A 22,188-nucleotide genomic window follows, 5' to 3' on the forward strand; every position below is an offset into this window, starting at 1 on the left:
AGCAGCAGGCGGGCCAGGAGAGGTCTGCCACGCCATGTGGTCACCTCCGGGGCAGGCGGGGATTGAACTCATGAGGAAGTGGTTTCAGCTTCTTAGTGCAGTGCTTTAACCCGTTGCACCACCAGGGAGGGCCCAAAGTGCTATTTTTAAAGAGCAAATTGATCAAATTACTCTCCTGTCTAAAACCCTTCAATAGTTTCCTGCCGTATTTTAAATAACCTGGCTTATTTAAAATACTCTCTCAAAATTTTAATCTTCTAGCTAACCTTTACAAACGCTGCCTTATCTTTTAAGTATTTTAAGGAAAGTACTTCTATGACCCCCTGTAAGGAAAAGTTAGTATCAAAATATATACATTATCCTTATTTATCTCATTTGTCATGAATAAACGAAAATTTATTTCAAAGGTACACATTCATAGGAATAGATGTTTAGAAAACAATGGCCAAGGGTATGGAATAACAGTATAAATTGATAGAATAACACAAACAGCAACCACGTCTACCCCTATAAACATACACTTAAATTCATTCTATAATATCCTTGACAGGTAGCCAAAGCAATCCATATTAGTTTTATTAAGAGAAACAAGTTAGTGAAGAGAATAAGAACCACTTGAAACACAACTGTCCTCCTTAACAGCATCTAGCAGATGCTCCGGTTTCCCAGCATCTAGGAATTTGGTCTTTATCTTCCCTTGCTTGATGGAAAGGCAGTGTCTGAAGAAGCCTGACTATTCCACCTAAATCCTACCTCTCAGTAACCCACTTCCCAATTGTTGCTACTGGAAAACAAAACAGGAAATAGTCCTAACCCTCATGGAACTAAGATAGGTGGGAGAAACTAAATGGTCAAATTAAATAAAAATTATACATATGAGATGTGCTATAACGAAAAAGGAAAGAGTGCTATCAAAGAGATTAAGACAAGATATGATCTCAAGATATGATCTCATTAGGAAATGTCACTTCAAAAAAGTGGAAATTTTAAATCAAGACTTCAAAGTTGAAGCATTAAATACCAAAAAAAAAAAAAAAAAGGGAAAGAGTTTTTCTGGTATTATTGGTATTATTGAATCTAATTTTCTGTTTTATTTTATACAAAATAATAGTAATAATGACTAGCTCTCAGAGTTTCTTATAGGGATGAAAACAGAAAATTAATCTAAAATAATTATAGCCAGAAATATTGGCTATTTTTAATAAGTATATATGATTTTATAATCAGAAAAGTTATTTTTAAAGTATCACTGACACCTCCAAGTACTATAAGTTGGTAAAAAAAAAAAAGTACATATTTTTTTTATCATCCAAAATTTTAGTTAAGTAATATGTTGCTTTACTTGAATTTCCAAAAGTTCAGTGCTCAATTCTGTTCCTTCTGGGTATACTAGAAACAGATGTTTAACTGCCAACCTGATCTGGGTAGAAAACAAGTTATTAAGCAACACTAGTTACAGTCAAAAGATGATAATACCAGGTTTTACAATTGAACAACACAAAAAGCCATTTAGAAATTAATCCATTCATGAGGCAAAAGTTCAGCGTTCTGACAGATACTAAAATGCATTAGAAAATTTACCTCTATTTCACCTTTTAGAGGGCATAAAATATTTGCTCCCTTTTCCCCTTTTCAATCATTCAGCTAATATCTATATCTTCTATACACAAGGTTCTGCTGAATATGGAGATTAGTAAGACACTATCATATACAATAACTAGTAACTAATTGGTTTTACAAAGTGCTTTCATAGTTATCTCATTTGAATCTTGTAACATCTTAAAATGTTACCATCATCCTTTTTTATAGATGAGAAAATAAAACCTAGAGAATTCACATAACTTGCCTATTGTAATTCAACTGGTAATAGTGGAATTAGACTTGCAGTCTTTTGACTCTAAAGCCTGGAATCCTTCTAACCAAGGAGCTTACAGTGTAGTTCTATAACTACTAGAGGGAAAAAAACTTTAACACACAGCAGAGTAAGTAAAAACAAATACCAAAAAGTCTATATTAGAAAAGAAAATCAATGGAAGGAAATATTATCACCAAATTTGGAAGTTATATTAATTTATTTTTAATTACAAATGTCTGTGCCTCATCTAAGACCTTAATTCAGTAAGTCTTGTTGAGGCCCTAGCATTTACACTTTCTAAAAACCTTCTAAGCAATTCTGGTAAGCAACTGAGGTTATAGAACTACACTGTATAGTCAGTGAGTAAATCACAGAAGATTTTGAACCAGGAAAATGTTAAAAATGCTTTTATTTATTAAAATATGATCACTAGCTCTCATTTGCCACTGTGCTAAGAACTAACAGATGTCAATGTAAACAAAACTCCTTGCAGTCAAATTTGTCATCTACATAAACATGCAATCAGCCAATTAAAATAAATAATAAATACTGCTGAGAACATATAGGAGGAGTACCTAATTAATCTTGGGATATCAGAAAGGCTTCCCAGAGAAAGTGATGTCTAACCTGGGTCCTACAGATTAAGGTATTGGATGTATCACTGGGAAATGGAGGTTGTGTCCTAGACAAGGGAAAAAGCTGGTGCAGAGGACACAGTTAGAAAGAATCTTGTCTCATTTGTGGAACTAAAAGAGATTCAGTACAACTGTAGTGCACCGTTGAGACAGATGCAAAGAGGTCAGAGAAAAAAATGAACAGCAAGGCCAGAGAGATAGCACGCTAGGGATCAGAGGTTTTGACTTTACCCTGAGGGTAACAAGGAATCTCTGCAAGACTTATGCAGGGAGAAACAAACTTAGATTTGCACTAAACACTGTGGTGTTGGGATAAAGACAAATAGACCAATGAAGCAGAAGAAAGCACCTAGAAAGAAGCCCCTACGTATCAGGGAGAAAGGACTGTCTGTAAGAAACAAGAAATGCAAATCAAAACCACAGTGAAATGTCATCTCACACCCATTAGAATGACTACTACAAAAAAAAAAAAGTTAACAACGGAAGCAGAGAAACTGAAACTGTTGTGTACTGTTGGTGTGAATGCAAAATGGTGCAACTATTATGGAAACAGTTTGATGGTTCCTCAAAAAATTAAAACTAGAATTACTATGTCATCCCGTAATACCACTTCTGGGCAAATATCTGAAAGGACTGAAAGTAGAATCTCAAAGAGATATGTGCATACCCATATTCAGTGCAACACTACTCACTAAAAAGTGGAGGCTAAAAACCGGAAGCAACCTAAATGTCAGATCAGTAAGATGTGGCACTGTATTTACTCACAATGGCATATTATTCAGCCTTAGAAAGAAAGAAAAGTGTCACATTATAATATAGATAAATCTTCAGGACATTATGCTAAGTAAAATAATCCAGTCACAAAAAGAAAAATACTGTTATGATTCCACTTACATGAAGTACCTACAGAAAACAAATTCATTGAAACAAAAAGCAGAATAGTGGTTGCCAGGGTCTAGGGGGAAGGAAAATGAGGAACTGTTTCAGAGTTTCGATTTTGTAAGAGGAAAAGGATCTGGAGATACATTGTACAACAGTGTATACATTTAATATTACTAAACTGCATACTAAAAAATGTTTAACACATTTATACCTTAGGTAGATCACTCAAGCTGGCAAGGTGGACAATATAAATATTATAAGAAATAAGGATGACAGGAAGACAAATTATAAGTTCATGGTAGAGATGATAATGATAGAAGGAACTGACATAAGATGAATGAATTTAAGATAGTAAGAAAGCAAAATGGACAGGACAAGGTGATTGATCAGATGTAGAAAATGGAAGAGGTAAGGGGTAAAGAAAAAGAGAACTGTCATAGAAAAACTTAAGAACTATAATAATACTTTTATAATTACTTTAACAAATATTTAACAAACAGTTACTTATGCCAAGTACACTAAGTCCTCCGTTAACATCATTATCCACAGATTCTTGGAAACTGCAATTTTAAATAGAACTGATGGAATCTTAGAGTAGAAAATTTCAGGACAGAAGGTCTCACAAGGACAGACACAAGAAGTGGGAATAGGAAAATTAATGAATCTTGGATTAAACTGGGTACGAGGGCCCTCCCTGGTGGCTCAAAGAGTTGAAGTGCAGCACTGTAAGCCAACCTTAGCCCAATGCAGCATGAGTTTGCCCTCCAGCCCCGGAAGTGATCACCTGAAATAATCACCTGGCAGAAGTGATCACCTGGCCAGGAAGACCTCTCCTGACTCACCCACTGCTCCCCCTTCAGCAGTGTATCTCAGTAGATCTGCCTGCTCTGCTCCCCATTGTCTCTGGTAAATCCTCTCACCGCCCTTGCACCTCTGGCCTGCATCCCAAGGATTACTGGTCTCAGAAGACCAACCCAATCTGACCACAAAGGGATACTTTCCACAATAATTCTGTCAAAAAACAATATAAAAGAATACTGCTTACCCTGGCAAAATGCAGTTCTTTTTCTTTCAGATTGCATCTGTGTCTATGAAGGCATCTCTTTTTTCCTTTCCTCAATAAACTTGCCATGTACTGGTAAATGGTAAAAAATGCTGAATTCTTTCCCAGAGGGATCCAAGAACCCTAGCACAGAACCCCATAACCTGAACTCCATTAGAACCTGGTATCAGGAAACCAGTTCCTCAAAGAACATTGTATCATCAATGTTGGGTGGGATATTTTTTTTTCCTCACTAATGTTATAATGAAACAACTTAAACTAAATGACCTTATTGGAGTATATTTGCTGTACTACAGAAGGTTTGCCACAATTGTTTAGCCACCTTCATAGAACACCTTCTCTTTTTCTGACAGGTGAGGATATTCACTATTTATACTAATATTCTAATAGAGCTATACTAAAATTCACTAGGCAATATTAACAAAGAACCTTCTCTTTCTCTGGCCCTTGACCCAAACTATCTGCTTAATAATTGTCTGTTGAGGGCCCTCCCTGGTGGAGCAGCGGGTTGGAGCACTGCACTGCAAAGCTAAGCCAAGCCATGGCCACTTAGTGCGAGTTCGATCCCCACTCCAGAGGTGATACACATGGTGCAGCAGACCTCTCCTGTCTCGCCCACTGCTCCCATTGGCAGTGTACTTTGCAGATCTACCTGTTCTGTTCCCCACTGTTTCTGGTGAATCTTCTCACCACCCCTGCACCTCTGGCCTGTACCTCATTTTCTGCATGCATAAATAAATAAATTCTTTTTTAAAAATTGTCTGTTGAATAAGAAATAGAGATAGTCATTAACATAAGAGGGTGAAATGTGCTGAGATGAGTGTGTAAGTAAAGAAATGCTTATAATTCATTTTGGAAATTACTGATCTAAGAATTTTCTACCTAATCAATAACACTGACCATGATCTCAAAAAAAGACCAACATAAAGAACAAGTAAACACAGAAAAATAAAGACAGTGAATATGTATCAGGTATAGGAGTGCCAAAAAGCCCTTGAGTGGTAGGAGTGGGTGAAAAGTATATGGAGAGACCACTCTTCTTCCATCTCCCTACCTACTTACAGGAGTCAAAAGCAGACACAGCTTTCAAGAGCCAACACAGACCCAATTCCTGTGAATGATGCCACTTAACATGTTAAGAAAGTCATACTTGTCACAACTATTAAAAACAGGTAAAGCCTTAATTCAAAAAGAGCTCTATGAATTCACGTGCCACACAAGTTTCACAATCATGTGGGGGAATAGGAGAAAGACTAGCTACAAATCACCAGAAGAACTTTCTAAATCTTTCTTTTATCTTATCACTATCAACACCAAGAAAAGATTTATCAAATAGATGGCTAAAGAGACCCTGAAAGAAGCAGATGTCTTTGTGGCTAACAGTTTAACTGCTGGAAGCTCAACTGTTGAGAAGCAGTATTTGTTCACTAGTTCATTTATTCATTTACCCAACTAATATTTATTGCATGCGTTTATGTGCTAGTTATTGAAGATGCAGCAGTGAATAAAATAAACAAGGCCAAGGAGCTTTATTTTTTTATAGGTAAATTCCATATCTTAAGTATCTGTTTTTTGTTAAAGATTTATTTATTTATGCATATAGGAACTGGGTTATAGGCCAGAGATACAGGGGAGGGGGGCAGTCAGAGGGTTCACCAAAGACAGAGTGGGGAACAGAACAGACAGATCTACTGAAATACACTGCTGAGGAGAACAGCAGGCAAGATAGTAGCGATCTGCCATACCATGTGGGTCATCTCCCTTGCTGGGGGTTGAACTTGTGCTGCAGTGGCTGTGGATAACTTCTTAGTGATTTATTTTAGCCCTTACACCACCAGGGAGGACCCAATAAATAAATGTTTTTAAAAAGAATGAACTAAATGGGGCCTCCCTGGGGGCACAAGGGGTTAAGTCACAGCACTATGAAGCAATCCAGAACCACTACAGCACAAGTTCAATCCCCAGCCAGGGAGCTGAACCACATGGTGCAGCAGATCCTTCTGTCTCACCTGCTGCTCCCCTCAGCATTGTATTTCAGTAGATCTACCTGTTCTGCTCCCACTCTGTCTCTGGTGAATCCTCTCACCCCCAAACCCGTACCTAAGTCCTGCATCCCAGATCTTATATGCATAAATATATAAATCTTTAATAAAAAATGAATAAACTAAATGAATTATTCTGTTATTTGTGGGTTACACTGCCAACCTCAAATTCTTGTTTCTCAAAGTGACATTGGGAGTTACTAAAAATAAGGACAATAAAATATGTACCACATTTATTTAGATGTTTTTATTACTAAATAAACATACAAAAAATTAAATAAAAGCTACCTTTTTCAAAGGTAAAGAACATGCCAAATGCTACTTTTACAAGTTTTTTTTAAAGATTTATTTATTTATTCATACAGAACTGGGGTACAGGCCAGAGATGCAGAGGATGAGAGGATTCACCAGGGACAGAATAGGGAGCAGAACAGGCAGATAGACGAAGTACACTGCTGAGGGGAGCAGTGGGCAGATCAGGAGAGGTCTGCCACGCCATGTGGATCTCCTCCAGGGCAGGTGGGGATCAAACTCAGGAGGAAGTGGCTTAAGCTTCTTAGTGCAGTGCTTTAACCCGCTGCGCCACCAGGGAGGGCCCTACTTTTACAAGTTTAAGTGAAATAAAAACTTGAAGTTATGAAAAGGACTTGAGATATGGCATTTCATACTGTTTCTAACTTCTGGCCCTTTCTTAGAATTGGGTCTACACTAAGTAATCTACAACAAGCACATCCTAAACATATACTATGGTCTCAGTCACATGGTGATTATAGAAGCTTCACTGGAGAACCTGAGATTTCACATACCCTAGAAAGGGGGAAAGAGGAAATAAGGCATTCTATCAGGACCTAGATGGCATAGCTGAAGTCAGCATGTTTGTAAAAAAAACAGCAAAAAGGCCTACCTAACTAAAGGGAGGACTTGTATTATGGAATCAGATGAAAGAGTCTAGAATGCTAAATAAAAGTCTTTAAATAGAAATGTTACATTATGCCTAATGAAGATTATTCATGTAGAAATATATCAAATTGAAGCAAAAAAATATTAGAGACAGGAAAACCAGCCACAAAGTATTTGCAGGAATCCAGGTATAGAATAGAATGGGCATGGTAAGAAATTTCTGGCTAACCCAGCCACCGAACATGGAGTTCATGAAGGGCATTATACGGGAATAAAAATGGTCATTAAGACATAGAGACCAACAATTCTTCTCACCTGTGAATCATAGCTGACCAATAAAATGCAGCTAGAGCTTCTAAGGTTTGGTTTTAAGAAGTCTTGGGACTTGTACTCTAGTGGCTTATACTTTCCATCAGTCACCATGTAAAAAGTCTAACCATTCCTTTGGAAAGTCACACAGATCTGACTAGAGTGACGTAGAGAAAGATTCCATATAGAGAAAGATATATGCCAAGATGCCATAGCACACTAGGCGTGTGAATGAAGAAATCATCTTGGATGTGGGTCCTCCAGTTTGACAAGTCCAGCTGACACAAGTGACCAGAGGACACCTCCTACCCCCCCCCCCCCGCGACAGGGGCCTTCTGTGTTCCTTACCTTTAAAACTGTAAGCAAAATAAAATGGGTGCTTTAAGTCATTAACTCTAGGGATAGTTTGTTATGCCGCAGTAGATATCCAGAGTTAGAGAATTGCCTAGCCTATAGTAGACACACTGGAATCTATACCTGCAGTGTCAATTTCTGTCTTCTCTCATAAATTCTAATTCACATCTTTGTCATCTTCCCCACCTTCATCAGTCCTTTAGGAAATACTGAATCACAGAGGTATTCATTGCTGGCACCTTTCATGAGTTCTCTTAACAACAATATAGTACTAGTAGCCTCCCCAAATCCACTCCATGCTGAAAGATAGGTATGACTACTCTGCCACAGTTAAACCAAGACAGGCACCAGACAATTTTGCATGTGACTCAAGGTAAACAAGGCCAAGAGAATACTTTGTACTGGGTCACACAAACACAAGAAAAGAAGTAGGCACAATTAATGGCAACATCACAGCACACCAAGAAACTGGAATCGGGGTCTGGCTGCTCATTTTTATAAATAATGCATGAGTTTGGTCATTGAACCCACAGAGTTTCCTTACATTGCAAGTTCTCTGATTAGGCTTCTTATAATTCTGACAAAAATCAACTCAGAAACAATACATATCAAACTCACATTAATAAGAAATTTTCAAAGTGACTGTTCTTTACTTTTTTAAGAAAGGTATATAACAGGAGTAAGAGGGGTTAGGGATGTGTAAATAAAAAACTCTTCAGCCTTCTACAAGGCTGATCTATTCCATCATGAGCTAAAAGCTTTTCTTCTAGTACCAAGAATCTGCCTGACTGATGTGGTTTCGCTGTGACTGAATCATATTACCACATCAAGCAATTGCTGTGTCTATAGCCAAGTGGTTCTCATAGCCATAGTAAAAAATAAGAAGTTTTTTCTTCATGACAGAAAAGACAACAAAAGACCCCAAAACATCCTACCCTCTAAGCTTCTTCTGCTGTCTCCTTTGTCCAGAGAGCATGTCACTGTAGACCCCTACTCTACAACCTTATGCTCTACTCTTCCCAGTCCCCTACACAATAGGAGGTTTTGCACAAAGAGGTTCCTCAAAATACTCGATAAGCCATATTTCCTCTTTGTCATATTTCCTCTTTGTATCTTAACATGCTTAAAAAGATGATGCACAGTCCTCCCAGAAGAAGCTCCCTTTCTCTGCCACCTCCTCCAACTCCACATTGGGTAAAGAAGAGAAAACATAAAGCATGTATGCTGAGGGCAACTATTTTTGACTGTGAGTGACAGTTAACCGTAGGATGAAATGCAGAGCACCTATATTTAACTGCTGGATTAAATAAACCCATCAAATAAACTGCTAAAATTTTAGTTATATGAGTCATTTTTTTGTTTAAGAACATTTAACTATTCTTGATTACTTGCACTCAAGTACATTCTAGTTAATCCAATGACCAGGAAATGTTTTCTAAATAACCCAAAATACACAAAAATTTAATCAGAATTGAATTCTACAATTACTATAAATACTTAGCACAGTGGGGAATACACAAGTGAACTAAGGACAGCATGCAGTGGAAATAGTATAGGTTTAAAAGTCAGGTGAATTTGGATCCAAATTCTAGTTTGGAGAAGTCACTTACTTATGTTAGTTTTAGTTTTTTCATGTATAAAATGAAGGAAACAGGCTTGTGAGAATTACAGCTAATACAGAAAGCACTACCAACCATAGCACTCAGCCCAAAGTAGGTATAGAATGACTAGTACTTATGATTTTTTTAAGTGAGAGAAAGGGGCCCTCCCTGGTGGTGCACTATGAAGCTATCAGCACTATGAAGCTATCCACAGCCACTGCAGCATGAGTTTGATCCCTAGCTGGCGAGATGTGACTCACATGGTATGGCAGACCAGCCACTGCTCCACTCTATAATGTATTTCAGTACATCTGCCTGTTCTGCTCCCCACTCTGTTGCTGGTGAAATCTCTTAGCCCCTGCACCTCTAGCCTGTACCCCAGTTCATGTATGCATAAATATTTTTAAAAATTATTTTTAAAAATTAAAAAAAAAGTGGAAGAAAGTCTTTATTCTTGAGTAGGGTAGAAAAGACAAATAATTACAACATGTTCATTGGAATTTTATAGGACATAGAAGATTGCAATAATAGTTCCAATTCTACACCTTTTACTGAATCCATACATACCCTTGGACATGCTACTTTACAGCATGTGCTCAGGCATGTGATTCATTTTGTTTTCTGGAATACTGGCCAAACAAACTTGAACATAAGCAGAATTATGAAAAGTATGTGTGGCAAATGGGTTGGCATAGTTTTGCTGTTTCTTAAAAGGGACATGTCCAAGCTAGTCCACTGATTCCAGGAGGAGGATAAGAAACAGCTGAGGCAAAGCAATCTCAGCGAAGTCAGCATACAGCAGCCTACCAGTTGACCTACAGATAAGTGAGCCCAAATGAGACTAGCAGAACTGTCCAATTGCATCCAGTTTTGTCTAACTGAATGGTGAAGACATGGGAGAAATAAATATTTATTGTTACCTGTGAAGTTTTGCAGCTGAATATTACACAGCAATATGTTGTCTTTAAAAACAATAGATTTCTACTTCTTGATACTTGTGTCTAAATGGAAGGCATGGTTAGTTCTTCCAAGTCAAGAGACCATTCCTACTCAATCCAATATGGAATTTAATTCAACTCATTAAACTTAAAAGGTCCTGTTTGATCTCTTATCAGATTGCTTTTTCCTTAACACTCATTTGCTTAAAAACTCAGAAGTCTAGCCTTATGACATTTTTAAAAATATATCTAAGTGTCTGGCTGTTCCAAGTTTAATTAATGTCTACAACTATAAAGAAGAATCATAAAAGTGGTTCAAGCTCAAAAAAGTAAAGAACCCTACTGTTCATGAGAAATTTGAACCTAATAATGTCAATGCTTTATAGGCTTTAACAAGAGCTAATGTTTGTCTACTGTAATTATTAACAAACTGTTTTAAGAGAAATAAGGAGTGGTGCTCACATTACTATGTAGGTTAGAGACTCCAATCAAGAAATATTTACTGAATGTCATCCACATTTCAAGGTGTTTCTTTTTTTCTTAATGTAATGGCATCACTGAGTTGTTTTTTTAAGGCTTATTTATTTATGCATACAGAACTGGGGTACTGGCCAGAGGTGCAAGGGTTGAGAGGATTCACCAGAGACAGAGTAGGGAGCAAAACAGGCAGATTGATGAAGTACACTGCTAAGGAGAGCAGCACGTGGGTCAGGAGAGGTCTGCCATGTCATGTGGGTCACCTCCCTGACTGGGGATGGAACTCATGCTGCAGTGGCTGCAATAGCTTCATAGTGCTGAGCTTTAATTTAACCCTTTGCGCCACCAATGAGGGCCCTCTTACAGAACTGGGATACAGGCAAAAGGTGCAAAGGTGGTGAGAGGATTCACCAGAGACAGAGTGGGGAGCAGAATAGGCAGATTGACAAAGTACACTGCTGAGGGGAGCAGCAGGTGGGTCAGGAGAGGTCTGCCGCGCCAAGTGGGTCACCTACCTGGCTGGTGATCGAGCTAACACAGCTGACGCTAGCTTCATAGTCTGCACTTAACATATTGCACCACCACAGAGGGTCCCAAATTTCAAGTTCTTTACTAGGTGTTATTAATAATTGTTTATGATCCTTAGTTTAATGAAACCAGTAACTGTGCTGCCAAGTTATATTATAAGGCAATTAAGCCTAGGAGTCCTAGAGGCATAGGCCATGATGGCCTTTCTGATCCCCTTCTGAAAATAGTAGAGTATTTGGATATGTGGGCTTTATGGCTATCAGCCTATTAATATCATAATAAAAAACATGCATAAACTGTGTCAATAACTAATTAATGACACCAGGAAGACTGGAACATACCCTTTCACAAAGCACATACATATGTATTATCAGTAACTATAAAAAAGCTAATAAGTGACAGAAAATATTTAAATGCAATATGGTCAAAGAATGCTGCATTTTGATCATTTCTACCACTTCCACTATATCCTATTTCTAAAAGTGTGACATGATCATAGATTTTAATCATGCTCTTCCTTGTCTACAGCACCAACATGCAAGTCTTTTCAATGAGTTCATATTTCAAAGAGCAATCATATAAACAAGGAGTGCAACAAATACTTTTAAAACTGATAAACTTTAGTCATTGGTTCCCTCCTCTAATTAGACTCCATGGAGCAGGTACTATTATTATTATTCCCATTTTACAGGTGAACACATTGAGGCACAGAGAGATTCAAATGCAGACAATCAAGAGCCTATGCTCTTAACCTCCTCACTAATCCGCCTTCTTTGGCCTTCCATGTAAGTGACAGGAGATAGTTACACACAGTCCACATTTCGGTACCCTCAGAAACTGTGACATACATGGGACTTTTCTACATAAGATATTAAGAACTAATACCAGGTACCAAAGAGGCAGAAAAGAAATATTTGGCAAATCTATTAAACAATTTCCTTCTTAACTTTCTTCAGTTTTGTACTCTGTCACTTACTTCCCAAGGAGAATGAAAACATTCTAAAACAGATCCTCAAATCTAAATGCTCATTAGAATAATCTCGAAGCTTTAAGACTGTATATGGACCCAAGGCAGACCTAAGAACCTAGAGGGTTCCAGGTATCAGTTCTCAAAAAAGCACCCAAGCAAACTGAAGCTGACAACCCAGAACCTGAATTTGTGGGACCTTTGTTGTAGAGGTGATTCTCTGGTCCCTCAGAGGCTGAGTAACGACTATCTGCATAGCAGAGACTAAAAATAAAATGCAAGGATATGGAGATGTAAACTGATTCCAAGGAGTAATAAGACCACTCAAGAAACTAGAGCAGCAACAGCGGAATTCTAGATCAGGATACCAAATACTTCTGGGTTGTTTGGGAATTTGTTGCCATGATAGAGTCTGCAGCCAAGTAATACCGCCCCATAGTTTAGGAGAGGGTCAATCAGACAGCAAGAACCAATATATCTGAACATTCTCAGAGGAGTCAACGAGTATTATGAGGGAATCTTAAGAGTATTAAGTGATACTGTCACAGTCCACAGGCAACAGAAAAACATTAACATTGCTTACAAGCACAACTAACAATTACTAAGAACCAAAAATGCTAAAATTAAGGGGGGTAAAGTCATTTCAACATACCTCTGTAAGTGCATGCAATTGTCCTTGATGGACACACACACCCATGAACCTACAAAACAAAACAGATTTTATTTTTATGTTTAAACAAATAAAAAGGACATGAACATAAATGCTGTACATATAGAAACTGTGTGTTAGAAACAATCCAATACCTGTGAAGTCCCCTGTGTTCCCATATAACCCTGCAGTCTCTCAAATTCTGATACAAGGCTGGTAAAATTTTAAGTTTACCATGAAACATCTCATTGTGACGAGACCTAGTGGTAAAAAACAGTGGTGGAAAGGGAGAGAGTAATAAGTCTTAAAAATAGCAGGTATAAAAAGCACAAAATTGGAAGTAAGGAAACTTGATGCTGATTTCAGCTCTATCACTACATGTTCAAAATAGTATGCATGGAAACATACCCCAGATTAGAAGAATAAAACTGTTAAAATAGCCATACTACCTAAAGCGATTTACAGATCTGATGCACTACCTATCAAAATCCCAATGACATTTTTCAAGGAAATAGAACTGATTCCAAAATTTGTATGAGGCCACAAAAGACCCTGGATAACCAAGGAAATTAAAAAAAAAGGAAAACAGAAGCTTTTGTGACAGTAATCAAACTGACAGTAATCAAAACAGTATGGGATTGGAACAAAAAGAGAACACAGACCAATGGAGTAGAATTGAGAGCCTGGAAACTCACACATATATGGACAATCAACAACAAAAAAAGCTATGACCATACAATAGAGAAAGGTCTCTTCAACAAATGGTATTGGGAGATTAAGACAACCACATGCAAAAAAAGTAAAACTAGATCATTACTTAATAACACACACACAAATTAATTCAAAATGTATTAATTCTTAACTATAAGACCCCAACCCATATAATACGCAGGAAAAAAACATAGGTAATACATTCCTAGACATCAACCTCAGGAATGTATTTGGGAATGCAACTCCAACAGCAAGGGAAGCCAAAACAATAATAAATAAATGAGGTTATATCAAACTAAAAGGTTTTGTATCACAACATAAACCTCCACAAAAATAAAATGGCAACCTACAGATTGGGAGAAGTTATTTGTACATCATATATCCAACAAGGTATTAATTTCAAAAATACATAAATAACACATAATTCAACAACAGAAAAAACAAACAAGCCAAACAAAATATGGGCAGAAAAGTCAGAGACACTTCTTCAAAGAAGACGTGTAGATGACCCACACTCATGAGAAAATAGATTCATCATCACTTATTATAAGAGAAATGCAATTAGAACCAAAGGAAATCTTACCTCACACCTATAAGAAAGGCCTCTCTCAAAAAGACTTGATACAAGTGTTGGAAAGGGTGTGGAGAGAAAGGAACACTCATTTGCTGAAATGTAAATAGGTGCAGTCTCTATGACAAATGGTATGGAAATTACTTTTAAAAACTAAAAATGAAAATGCAATATCATATCTATGTATTTACCTGAAGAATATGAAAACACTAACACACAAAGATTTATGCAACCCCTACATTCATAGCAGCATTACTTACAATAACCAAGACATGGAGTCAATGCTCACTAAAGAATGACTGGGTAAAGAAAATTGTGGCATATATACTTGATAGACTATTACTTGGCTAATTAAAAGAAGATGTACCCCAATTTGGTGATGGGAAACCCGCGGGGATTACAATCGAGATGGAAAAAAAAATGTGCAAAATGATGTAAAAATAAACTTTGTAATAAAAAAATAAAAAAAAAGAAGATGTACCTTTTGCGACAACATAGATGGAACATGAAGTGATTATGCTAAATGAAATAAAACAGAAAGTAGCATAATTATCAGTGGTTAAACAAAGAAGACAAACTAGCAAAACACAACAAAAATAATTCTGATAGTTACCAGAGAGGTGGAGAAAGGGAAGAGGGACTAGAAGGGATAATGTGATAGCACATTGGCATTATATTTGCTAGTGGGTAAGTGAAACGTGTATATTTTGAAGTATGAAGCTAAACTCCTAAAATTATAGATATATAAATAATGGCAAATCAATAATTCTTAATTTTAAAAATTCCTGTAAAGTTCATACCACAGTTACTGCTACACAGTAAGAGAATATACATATTCATGTGACTATCATTACATCTTAGAAGCAGGCTAGATAAGAATCAAATTAGGTCACAGATGATTGGATAGAATTTTGTTTCTATATGTCCACTCCCATCTCTATTCCCCAATCCTTGCCCCATCTCCACTCCCTGATTTGTAAAAATGGAACATTTGGCTTCATTCAGTTTTTTCATAATGAAACTCACTACCTCGTATAGAAAAAAGTGGGAGGAATTTGGGGCAGGTAAAAGTCTAATAAATAGGGCCCTTCCTGGTGGTGCAGCGGGTTAAAGCACAGCACTAAGAAGCTAAAGCCATTTCAGCATGAGTTCAATCCCCACCCCAGAGCTGACCCACATGGCGCAGCAGAACTTGCCTGACCCGCCTGCCACTCCCCTCAGCAATATACTTCGTCAGTCGGCCTGCTCTGCTCCCCACTCTGTCTCTGGTGAATCCTCTAACCGCCCCTGCACCTCTGGCCTGCACCCCAGCTCTGTATGCACAAATAAATAAATCTTTTTTTTTAAAAAGTCTAATAAATAATAGACATAAGTAACACAAAGAGCTGAAAACTGTAAGTAATATGCTAAATTTTTTCTGGCCAGCAAGACAGTGTCTATAAGCTATGTAGACAAAGCATCTGAGCATTCAGTTAACAACAGAAACTAGTTGTTTAAAGAGAGAAAGCTCACTGGTACAGACAGAGGAAATCTAAGCAAGATGAATGAGGAAACAATCATTGAGAATGTTGAGTTACATAAGTATCTTTAAAATAGGTCATTTTTCTCTAAGTGTTTGCACAGCTCTCCAGTCAGTGATATTACTAGAGTCAGCAGGTCGTCTATTTATTAAATAATTATTTATTGAAGTTACTGTATGCAAGGCATTAGGACAGGACAGTGAATAAAACAAAGTCCCTGTTCTCACTTTTACTCTAGGGGTTATTCTGTTGGAAGGCAATTGTCAGAAAAAGTCAAACTGGTATTTTATAGAATGTTGTTAAACTGTATGAATAAATTGTTATTTCTAGTTAGTCTCTTACAGAAAGGATTAAATAATATCTCTGAAATTAAACAATATTCCTTCCTAGAGATAATTCAACCCCATTATCCCACCACAGCAAGAAATAAATATAAGCTACATTTCTTCCTTTATTATGGCTTTCAAAACTATAACAGAAAGTAGCAGAGGTTGACTAATTATGATCCCCTACTTGTTTTTATATCTTTTCATTGAAACATAGTCATGGTATTTTCTATGACTGTTTTTTGCTGTAACAGCAAAGTTGAATAGTTGTGAGAGAGACTATATTACTTGAAAAAATTAAAACATTCACCACCTAGTCCTTTACAGAAAAAAAAAAAAAAAAGAGCTGATTCTGATTCTTGTACTAGAACGTGGGATCTATCCATTTTTACCAGGGGACTTAAAGTTACTTAATCTTTATTAAATCTCAAATTTCCTCATCTACAAAAGTGGACCTAAAAGCATAGCTATGAGGACTAAAAGGAATATCTCAAGCAGAACTTAGCAAAGTCTACCCCATACTCAAAGAAAAGTTTGTGTTTTTTATTTTATCATTATTAACAATCCAAAGTTATGCCATCCCTTACATGGCTTTCAAAGTTACCTTTTCAAAATACAAAAAGTCATTCCTATTCTCATAAACCTTCAATGGCTCCCATTTTGCCAAAAGAATGATGTTAAAATTCCTCACAGCATTTAAAATTTTCAAGATCTGCTCCAACTGATCTTTGGAACCTCACATTCCTATGAACCCTTTTCTTCACCCATCTGCCCCTCTCCTCTGGCTCTATTCACCCTAGCCTCAATATACTTAAATTTCCCCTTAAAAAATATTTCTCTTGGGCCTTCCTTGTGGCACAGGGTTAAAGCACAGCACTAAAAAGCTATCCACAGCCACAGCAGCACGGAATTCCAATCCCAAAGCAGGAAGGTGCCACATGGCACAGCAGACCATTCCTGTCTCGTCTGCTGCTCCCCTCAGCAGTTTATTTCGGTCAATCCACCTGTCTGTTCTCCACTCTGTGTCTGGTGAATCCTCTCATCTCCACAGTCCTGGTCTGTGCCCAGTTCTTGTATGCATAAATAAATACATCTTTTTAAAATAAATAAATAAATAATATTTTAACTATATGTTGTATATAAAATATAAACACTGTATAATTACACAAAATATTTCTTTCCTTATTTTATAGCCTTTTTCTATTTTTTAACTGTCCTGTTTCTTCTAACTTTTAAGCTTTTTTGTTAAAAACTAAGACACAAGCACATACATTAATCAAGCCCACAGTCGGGATCACCAATATACTGTCTTCTACCACCACATTTCTTCCACTGAAGGGGCAATAAAGGAAATAATTTATATGGAGCTATGGCATCCTATGGTAACAATACCTTCTTCTGGAATCTGTTCTGAAGGAACTGCCTGGCTCTTTTTTGGGAGGTATTGCTCTTTTCAAGAAATATCTGTAGTGGTTTGCTCTTTTTTTTCCATCACAGATTTGCTTGTAAACAGATACTGCACCACAAACACTCCTCTCTATTAAGGAAGGCCTTTCAGTATTTTGGTCAATCTTTTCAAACATTTTTTTTAAAGATTTATTGCAGAGTGGGGAGCAGAACAGGTAAATTGCCTGAAATACACTGCAGAGGGGAATAGCAGACGAAACAGGAGATTTAAAACACAAAAATATGATAAGGGTTAGATTACTAAGCAATAGGAACTTAGGGACCACAGTCCTACATACAGTCTGTCATTGACTAAAACATCCTTACATGGCACATGACTGTAATCCTCTCTCACCTCCCCTCTTTTTTCTCTTTTCTTCCTTCCCACTTCCCCACCCTATACATACACATACACACATACAGCACGCATAGCACATTTCACCCTCCTTTTGAAAACTGCTAATGAACATACGTGAAGTGGCCCAGGATCTAGAGTCATTACATCTTGCTTCTGCCACTGCCTCTAAACTCTCTATATTTCAGTTTCCTCTCATGCAAACTGGGAATATTTTTAGTATTACCCAACCCATGTGGTTATTGTGAAAGATGAAATGCAATAACGCTTGTAATATAAAAGGGGACTTCTTCATGGCTCAGTGGTTATGTCTCAACACTATCAAGCTATTGCTTGCCACTGTGACATGAGTTCAATCCCCCGCCAGGGAGCTGACCCACATGGTGCAGCTGACCTCTCCTGTCTTGCCCACTGCTCCCTTCAGCAGTGTATTTCAGTAGGTCCACCTGTTCTGTCCCCCACTCTGCCTCTGGTGAACCTTCTCACCACCACACCTCTGGCCTCCACCCCAGTTCTTGTATGCATAAACAAATAAAAATAGATCTTATCTAGAGGTATCAATGGCAGAACATTCTGGCAGGCATTCGCTTCATGTGACAGTTTTATGTCTGCTTTCTTCCTCAGCCCCATCTCACATCACATCACAGTAGTTATGCACAACTCTACTTCTATATAATGTTGTGACTGACCACCTCAACCTCATTTCTTTTCACAGATGACCACTACCACCAATTCCAAAATAGTGTTATAGAGCCAGCAATCTGAGGTAGCATTAGCTTTTATAACCTGAACAGAGTTAATCCTTCTAGTTGCTATGAATAGAATACACCCTAAAAGGAAAATATTGACCATCCTTAACAAGGGTGTGGTTTAATGTCAATAATAAATTTTCATGGGAATTCTTACTGCAAATCATATTAAAACCTAAGCTGGGGGCCCTGCCTGGTGGCGCAGCGGGTTAAAGCACAGCACTAGGAAGCTAAAGCCACTTCCACATGAGTTCGATCCCCGCTAGCCCCAGAGGTGACCCACATGGTGAGGCAGACCTCTCCTGACCCGCCCGCTGCTCCCCTCAGGAGTGTACTTCTCAGTCAGCCTGTTCTGCTCCCCACTCTGTCTCTGGTGAATCCTCTCACCACCCCTGCACCTCTGGCCTGTATCCCAGATCTGTATGCATAAATAAATAAATCTTAAACAAAAAAACAAAAACCTAAGCTGTGAATGAAGCCTCAGATCTTTTTGGTACAGACAGCACCTTAAAAATAAAACATTCTAATAAAGAAAGGAAGAGATAAAACCAAACATTTGAAATCTGACTGCAGAATTGAGGTTAAACAGAGGGGAAAGAAGAGGAAGGAAGTAAAGGGGGAAGGGAGGCCAATGACTATAGCAGAGGATTATGGGTACTATGGTGGTGTTATGAGTCATAACATACATTTGAAGAGGTATGAGCCTATATCCCTAAGTCATATACTGTAAAACAACATTATCTCAATAAAAATAATTTGTTTCAAAAATTACATTTTGAATGATTCTTACTCCCTACTAACCTTATCCCAAAATCATGCCAACAAGAATTCTCAGCTCAGGAAGGGGGCATTTCTTAATGCAGGTTTTTGAGGATGAATTATTTCTAGTATTCTATAGTTTTATATTATACACATTCTTGTTGAGAAATAGGGAGAGTTGGCTTTGCTTTTTACACCAGTACTACCTAAATTTTAATGTGGAAAAAATTACCTTGACTCTTGTTACATTGTAGACTGATTCTGTATTTAAGGGGGCCTGTGAGTCTGAATTTCTAATAATCCCTCAGGCCATGCTGACACTGCCTGGTCATTAGTAGCAAGGCTCAGTCTAGACAAGAAATTAGCTGATCACTTTAAAGACTGTAACAAGAAACACCCAACACAGACACTACTGGTAAACTAGACAAGTCCAGAAACTTAGCTTACCTCAGTTTTTCCTATAGCATGATTAACTATTCTCCATAAAGTATCATTACCATCCTTTTCCACATCTTTGCCTTTTCTCAGTCTGTTTCCACTACCTAGAATGCTCCTCCCTTCATTTCCACACAGTTAGATTCTCAAAGACCAGTTCAAATACTTCCTACAAAACAAATCTGGTTCCTTTTAAGAAGTATTTCTGAATCAGCATGCTACCACGGCATTCCATCAACATTACTTTTCTATTATATCATCTTCTTTTACCTTTAACTGTTTTCTAACATGCCTTATATATTCTGTAGTAGGCCAGGAGATTTTTAACAGCATTCTCTTGTCTGGCATATGACAATATATGAAAACCTGCTGGACAAATTTAAAACACAGCTCTGACTACTTAAAAATTGAGTGCCCACTATGTGCCAATGGTAATGATAATGATTATAACTAACTCTTAAAGAGCACTTAGTAAGTAGGCACTGTTATAAGTGCTTTATATTATATTCATTTAATCCTCATAATAATCCAATGAAGTAGCACTATTACTAACCTAATCATAGCAATGAAGAAAGTGAGGTTCAGAGAAATTCAGTAACATGCCCAAAGTCATATAGCTATAATAAGTAGCAGACAGAAGTCAAACCTAAACAGCGAGTTTGAATCTGTGCTGTAACCATAAAGTCATATTTCTTTTTTATTAGTTGTAAAAAATATATAAAGATGAATAAGTATATTCCTTTCCCTTTATAAACTACTGATGACTCGACAAAAATTTTTGTGGCAGAGGCAGCCCATAATATCTGATCAAAGTCCAAATTCCTTAGCATTATTCAAAAGCTTGAATAATCTGAATGAAACCTCTCTTACCTTATCTCTTGTTACATCCATGTGAATCCTCTGTGTTTCAGTTATATAACCTGCCACTCCCAAATATGTCTTTAATTCTCACTCCCATATTATAGCTAGAATGAGTCTGTCTGGAATTCTCCTTTCAAAACTCTACTAATCCTTAAAAACTCAGTTGAAGAATACCTCTTAGAATAATACCACTAACGGCAGCAGCAGTAGTAGCACAACCACCACTACCAAATATTTATACACCATTTAGTGTAACAAACATTGCCATATACAGTCATCTAATTGTAAAAATAGCTCTCTATGGGTGATTATAATAATTTCTCTCAGAGACATGGTTTCAAATATCTCCCTAATTTTCTAATCAAAATTAATCTTCTAGGGCCTACCTAGTGCGATAGGGGTTAAAGACACAGTGCTATCAAGCTATCAACAGTCACTACAATAACAGTTCAATTCCTGGCCAGGGAGCTGACCACATGGTGCAGCAGACCTCTTTTATCTTGACTGCTGCTCCCCTCAGCAGTGTTATTTCAGTCGACCTGCCTGTTCTGCTCTGCATTCTATCTCTGGTGAGTCCTCTTACTTCTCTGCACCTCTGGCGTGTATCCCAGTTTTTGTATGCATAAGTAAATCTTTTAAAATTTTAAATAAAAAACCCGATATTGTAACATTTATCAGTATCTGCCTCTTCCACTAATTTAGAGGGTTTCTGAAAGAAAGGATCCCAGTGAAGCAAATGGCTATTGTTCATTAAATTGTTTTTTTCCTCCTAAAGTAGACTATTTTTCCCAATATTCATAATGGTTGATTAAGACCACAACACTGAGTTCTGGCCAGCAGTGTATGGGAAGAAGTGATTATGTTATTTCTAGGCCTCAGTTCTCCATGTTTTCTTCCTTCATCTACCAGCAGATGCAGAAAATTCAATGAAAGAATCTGAGGTCCTGTCCTAGGTGTGAAAAAGAACTTCCTTTGCACTTCCACGCAAATGCATTGGATTGGGACCTGAACAAAAAACAAGTATTTAGGCCAATATGATTTTAAGTGGTCAACTATAGTACTAGCCCACCTAACACATTAGCCCAAATATACCATATAGTTTTCTCACTCTCTGTGTGTGTGTTTGTATACATAAAAACATTGCTTTATAAACCCGCGGGGATTACACTCGAGATGAAAAAAAAAATGTGCAGAATGATGTAAAAATAAACTTTGTAATAAATAAAAACAAAAAAATAAAAAAAAACAAACATTG

At 37.3% G+C, this 22,188-nt stretch overlaps 1 protein-coding gene across 1 annotated transcript in view; it reads right to left on the minus strand.

The window, feature by feature from the left end:
- Positions 1–22,188, minus strand: part of TESK2 (testis-specific kinase 2) — an 89,953-nt gene that overhangs the window by 20,161 nt on the left and 47,604 nt on the right. Inside the window, 1 exon segment of the mRNA XM_004679472.2 lies at positions 13,204–13,252. Coding sequence (XP_004679529.1) covers positions 13,204–13,252 — 49 coding nt within the window.

Source organism: Condylura cristata, unplaced genomic scaffold, assembly GCF_000260355.1.
Source record: "Condylura cristata isolate star-nosed mole 26May11 unplaced genomic scaffold, ConCri1.0 scaffold00008, whole genome shotgun sequence".
Taxonomy (NCBI): domain Eukaryota; kingdom Metazoa; phylum Chordata; class Mammalia; order Eulipotyphla; family Talpidae; genus Condylura; species Condylura cristata.